Genomic DNA, 6,000 nt, shown 5'->3' with positions numbered 1-6,000 from the left:
GCTATGCGGAAAGATTGGATAGGCTGGAGTTGTTTTCTTTGGATCAAAGAAGGCTGAGGGGTGATTCAATTGAGGCGCCTGGATAGAGTGGAAGGAAGGACCTATTTCCCTTAGCAGAGAGGTCAATAACCAGGGGGCATAGATTTAAAGTAATTGGTAGAAGGATTAGAGGGGAGCTGAGGAAAAATGTTTTCAGCCAGAGAGTGGTAGGGGTCTGGAACTCACTAACTAAAAGGGTGGTAGAGGCAGAAACCCTCATCACATTTAAAAAGTACTTGGATATGCATTTGAAGCGCCACAACCTACAAGGCTACGGACCAAGTGCTGGAAATTGGGAATAGACTGGGTAGCCCTCTTTTGGCCAGCACAGACATGATGGGCTGAATGGCCTCCTTCTGTGCTGTAAATTTTTCTATGTTTCAAATGGAAAATTGTGCGCATTGTAAAACGGGCTGCCAATTCACTATGGGCCCGTTTCACGCTCTGGCGTGGACCAATTTCACTGCCTGTGACTTCAGAGGCACTGGAAGGATATATCAAAAGAAAGGACTTGCATTTCTATAGCGCTTTTCACAACCTTAGGATGCCCCAAAGCACTTCACAGCCAATGGAGTACTTTTGAAATGTAATCACTGTTGTAATGTAGGAAAGCCAATTTGCGCACAGCAAGCTCCCACAAACAGCAACATTATAATGACCAGATCATCTGTTTTAGTGGTGTTGGTTGATGGATAAATATTGGCCAGGATACAAGGGAGAACTCCCTAAGGTGTAGTTGGGAGGAGTTTGAACACAACATGGCAGGATCTACTCAGCTCTAGAAGGGGAAATTAAATCAGTGACAGGAGTTAGGGGAGCCCTATGGTAAGTACCTCATTGGGAAGCCTTGCCAGTAGAGAGGCCCACTTTAATACCATAGAGCCATATTGGTTTCCAGCACAGTAGGAGCCCATTTGGCCCATCATGTCTATGTCAGCTCTTTGCTAGAGCAATCCAAAATGAATCGCACTGCCCCACGCCCTTCTTCTAGTTCAAATGTTTATTTAATTAAAAGATATAATGATTTCTGCCTCAACCACTCCCTGTGGCAAAGCATTCCATGATCCAACAAACCTGCGCGTTAAGAAATTGCCCCTAACCTCTGTCCGCATCCCCTCTTAGTGACTATTCTAAGTTGATGACCCCTCATTCCTGGCTCTGCAACCAGAGGAGGTAGGGGTAGATTTTCAACTTGGAGCCCGGGCATTAAACTGGCATTACAAACCTGCTGCCCCTTATAGAAACTGTTCAATTTTCATTTCCTTTGATTTAAATGAAAATAAAAACTGGGTAGTTCCTATAACGGGCGGCCAATCCACGATGCCATTTTTAAGTCCAGGCGGCAAGTTGAAAATCAATCCCATTGTCTTTCATATTCGTCCTAACAAAACCTTTCATAATTTTACAAAAACTCTATCCTACCTCAAATTTTGACCCCCCCCCCCCTCTCTCCCCCCAGCTTATGCTGCTGCAGTGCCCTCCTAGGCCTAGGCATTTTGAGGCCAGAGTATTCTATGAAGAAAATGTCAACCCAATACAAGCACTAATCAGAAAGTATTGGGTTTTATATTTAAAACCGGAGGACCAGTTATAGTTCAATGCTTGTAGCCAACATGGTATTTTTCATACATTTACTGTAAGCGAGTATAACAATTAGACAGTTTATTTATCACAGAGTGGTCCAATATAAACAGGGTGATCATTATTTTATTATTAGTTCCTCAATATCTGAATATGAGCAAATTCAGTATTCTCATCAGTAACACACATCTTCCTTCCATTAGTTCCTGTAGATTCAGATGACTCCATCTCAGTATATAACGAGGCAGGATTGCTCGTTGGTGAATTCTGAGACCAAATAAAACAAAACAGGTCACAAATTGGAGTAGCAAATAGTTAGTAAACATAAAATAAATACATTGAACAACCTTGTCTGGTACAGGAAGTAAACGTTTAACAGGAGAAACTTCCCAGACATTCTGATTTTGTAATTTTCACTTGTCTTTTGAAAAGCTTATTACATTTAATAATTATTTTTTTCCAGCAATATATTTGCTATATGTAACCCTGCATCTTCATGAATAATTTCAGGATTTTGCTCCATTATCTTTCTTGCTTGAATTTGTCCCATCACAATTTGGGCATCATACAAGGTGCAAAAAAGATTTACTAGGATGTTACCAGAACTGAGAGGATATACTTATCAGGAAAAACTAAACAGGCTGGGGCTCTTTTCCCTATGAAAGAGAAGGCTGAGGGGTAACCTTTAAGCTAATGAAAGGGCTTGATAGGGTAGACATAGAGAAAATGTTTCCACTTGTGGGGAAGTCCAAAACTAGAGGTCGTCAATATAAGATAGACACTAATAAATCCAATAGGGAATTCAGGAGAAACTTCTTTACTCAAAGAGTGGTAAGAATGTGGAACGCGCTACCACAAGGAGTAGTTGAGACAATTAGCATAGCAAATTGCATTTACAGGGAAGCTAGATAAGCACATGAAGGAGAAAGAAATAGAAAGGTATCCTGATAGGGTTAGATAGAGAAGGGAGGGAGGAGGTTCCTGCGGAGCATAAACGCCGGCATAGACCAGTTGGGCCAAATGGCCTGTTTCTGTGCTGTAGACTCGATGTGACGTGACTCGATGTGACATTACACGCACATGGTTCGCACATTCGCAATGAACCCCATTTCCCACAGGGCCTATTTTTTCAGGTTTGGTCACATTTATGCTTGTGCTTTGAAGTATTTTTTTTAATGACCTTGGTTGAGATTTTCTGTTCAGATACTCCTGGTGCACTCCCAGTGGCGGGAGGGTAATTTTAACTCTTGACGTCGAGAGGAAAATCGGACGTGGTGAGGCTAATTCGATATCGCCTGTTTCATACCATCGCCCAAAGTTAAACTTAGCCCCACTCTGAGAAATATATATAACTTTTTTTTGTTTTCTTTCAACACATAAATTATATGAAATGCAACTGTTGTAATCATTACAAAATATAATGTTTCAAAGTGCAAAGATTAATTTCTGATACAAGTTGTACCTGCCGAGTAAAGTTGTCCTTGAACATGGTAACTTGATATTTTTTCAGCGCTTACCTCACGAAAAATGACAAGTTGATGCTTATCCTTATTTTGCTAAGTTTACGAAAAAGCCTGATTAATTTCACTACTTCTAAACATGGTTTTCCTGGCTCTTAACCCTGTCAGTGCCTCTTCATCACTAACAGAGGGTTCAGCAATGGGGCAAAGCTTACCAACAGCAAGTCCTGACATGCTTTTAATCACTAGTGTTGCTGCCAATCAAGAAGATCTCACAGGCAACCCATCAAATGAATCCTCCTGTAGAAACTTATGGTGGTAGAAATTGGTCTTAGGCGAGTAGCGCAAATCCTACGTAATCCAATCGGCCGCCCGTTATACTGCCCGCCCGGTATTCAGTCCCAGTGGAGTCAATCGAAAGGAATATCGGACGGGGCGTATAACGAGCGGCCGATTGGATACCGCCCACTTCCTGCTACCTCCTGAGACAAATTAATACCCCACAGTATCGAAAGGCCTTGAATGTTTCCTGAGCTTTGACCTCTAGTGCCCCTCTTAAGAAGGCCATTCTAGGTATAAATCACTGTCTGTGTAAAGAAATACTTCCTGACATCAATCCTAAAATTGCCACTTACTAGTTTGTACTTATGTACAAGAAGTATAGATGCATTTAAGGGGCAACTAGATAAGTACATGAGGGAGAAAGGAATAGAAGACTATGCTGATAGGGTTAGATGAAGTCGAGTGGGAGGAGGCTCATGTGGAGCATAAACACTGGCATGGACCAGTTGGGCCAAATGGCCAGTTTCTGTGCTGTAAATTCTATGTAATTCTATGTATGTTTCCTTGTCCTACAGTCAAGGTTTAACTTGAAATATTGCTCTAAATAAAGTAAAATCCGAGAGTTGTAGATGCAGATGTGTGGTAGGAGGCAAAGTCAACTTGTTACCTCTTTAACTGGCAGCGACAGCTCTGGAAAGCCCCATAAATTTAAGTGCTAGGCTTCTCAGGGAGGCACAGGACTTATTACATTGCTGATGTATTTTCAAGTACACAGTTGAGTAAATGAAATGGAATGGGGGATAATCAGGGTCCAAGGATGTGCAATATCCTGATATTTGCATCTGATGTGCTTCAGGAACATTCGCACTTGCCTTAGAGGCAGTGCAACAAAGGTTCACTAGATTAATTCCTGGGATGAGAGGGTTGTCCTATGAGGAGAGATTGAGTAGAATGGGCCTATATTCTCTGGAGTTTAGAAGAATGAGAGGTGATCTCATTGAAACATAAGATTCTGAGGGGGCTTGACAGGGTAGATGCTGAGAGGCTGTTTCCCCTGGCTGGAGAGTCTAGAACTAGAGGGCATAGTCTCAGGATAAGGGGTCAGCCATTTAAGACTGAGATGAGGAGGAATTTCTTCTCTCAGAGGGTTGTAAATCTTTGGAATTCTCTACCCCAGAGAGCTGTGGATGCTGAGTTGTTTAGTATATTCAAGGCTGAGACAGATAGATTTTTGGACTCTAGGGGAATCAAGGGATATGGGGATCAGGTAGGAAAGTGGAGTTGAGGTTGAAGATCAGCCATGATCTGATTGAATGGCAGAGCAGACTCGGGGGGCCATATGGCTTACTCCTGCTTCTATTTCTTATGTTCTTTTACAGTTGGAAAATTACTGTAAAATACTGCTACGGGGTGGGTTTATTGAAAGTAACAGATAAGCAGTAGCACGCTGCCTCTTATCCTTTCAAGCTGAAACTGAGTTACAGGAAATCAAAAAGATCTTCTGTAGTTGACCGAAGATCATCAAATTAATGCAATGGTTTCCTGAACTAAGATTCCAAACCACTTTCATGTATCACCCAGCATGTTACCTTAATTTGATTGATTTCAGGACAAAACTAATAGTTTGTGCTTCCACTTTCTTTCCAATCAACATTTATTTATTTAGGAATAATGGCCTATCTTGTCCTCTATGTCCCAATCAACTTTCAATCAATGCTGTGCATTTTCTCTAATACCATCTGCCTGAATGTTTGTAACAAGCCTCCTGTGAGACACCTTATTGAACATCTTCTGAAAATTCATATACACTACATCTGCTGCATTGCCTTTATCTATCCATTCAGTCACTTCTTGAAATAACTCTATTAAATTTGTCAAAAGTGATTTGCCTTTAACAGATCTGTGCTGACTGTCTTTGATTAACCCATGCATTTCCACATGTTCACTAATTTTATATAAAATTATGAATTCTAAGAGTTTGCCCACAACACATTAGACTAAGTGGCCCATAGTTAACCAGTTAATCTTCCTATCCCTTCCTGAACAGAAATGTTACGTTGGCTACAGTACCCTGGCACAATTTGCATTTCTAAGGATGATTCGAAAATTGTGGCCAGAGTCTCTGCTATCTCCCCTCTGACTTCCTTCAATAGCCTGGGGTACATGCCATCAGGACCTGGTGACTTTTCCACCTTGAGTTCTGATTTTTTTTTTCAAAACCAATCCCTTTCCTACACTTATCTCCATCAATTGTTCCATATACTCCTCTACTACACCTATATTTTTACTTCCACCATCATTTGTAAAAAATGGCACCAAATATTTATTTAATACTTTCACCATGTACCTTCATCTTCCACAACTAGATATTCTCTTTATCCCTGTCTACCCCCTCTTTAATGATTACAAAAGCCCTTCACTAGCACATCTAGAGCACTGCTCACTGGTCTTCCCACTGCCAGTTTGATTTTCAGTATGTCAAGAGACTTGAGGAGATAGTTTATCTTATAGTTCTACAGCTGGGCCATTACAATTTCTTTAATTTTATAAGAGCGTACATTTTTAATAGATGGTTGCACCAACTCTTACAGCCAATGAAGTACTTTTGAAGTGTAGTCACTGTTACAATATAGGAAAC

The 6,000-nt window shown here is 40.9% G+C and overlaps 1 protein-coding gene across 9 annotated transcripts in view; it reads right to left on the bottom strand.

The window, feature by feature from the left end:
• Positions 1 to 1,686: 1,686 nt before the first annotated feature.
• LOC137305215 (HEPACAM family member 2-like) overlaps positions 1,687 to 6,000 on the bottom strand; it is a 35,224-nt gene continuing 30,910 nt past the window's right edge. For all 9 annotated transcript variants that reach the window (XR_010958684.1, XM_067974058.1, XM_067974050.1 and 6 more), the window contains one exon: positions 1,687 to 1,887. Coding sequence is in view for 8 of the 9 variants with exons in the window: in XM_067974050.1 (XP_067830151.1) it covers positions 1,753 to 1,887 (135 nt within the window). In the remaining variant the exon portion in view is untranslated. The remainder of the gene's footprint in view (positions 1,888 to 6,000) is intronic.

The sequence above is a fragment of the Heptranchias perlo genome, chromosome 39 (assembly GCF_035084215.1).
Source record: "Heptranchias perlo isolate sHepPer1 chromosome 39, sHepPer1.hap1, whole genome shotgun sequence".
NCBI lineage: Eukaryota > Metazoa > Chordata > Chondrichthyes > Hexanchiformes > Hexanchidae > Heptranchias > Heptranchias perlo.
Note: the sequence above shows the minus strand (reverse complement) of the source record. Positions and strands in the feature narration are given on the sequence as shown.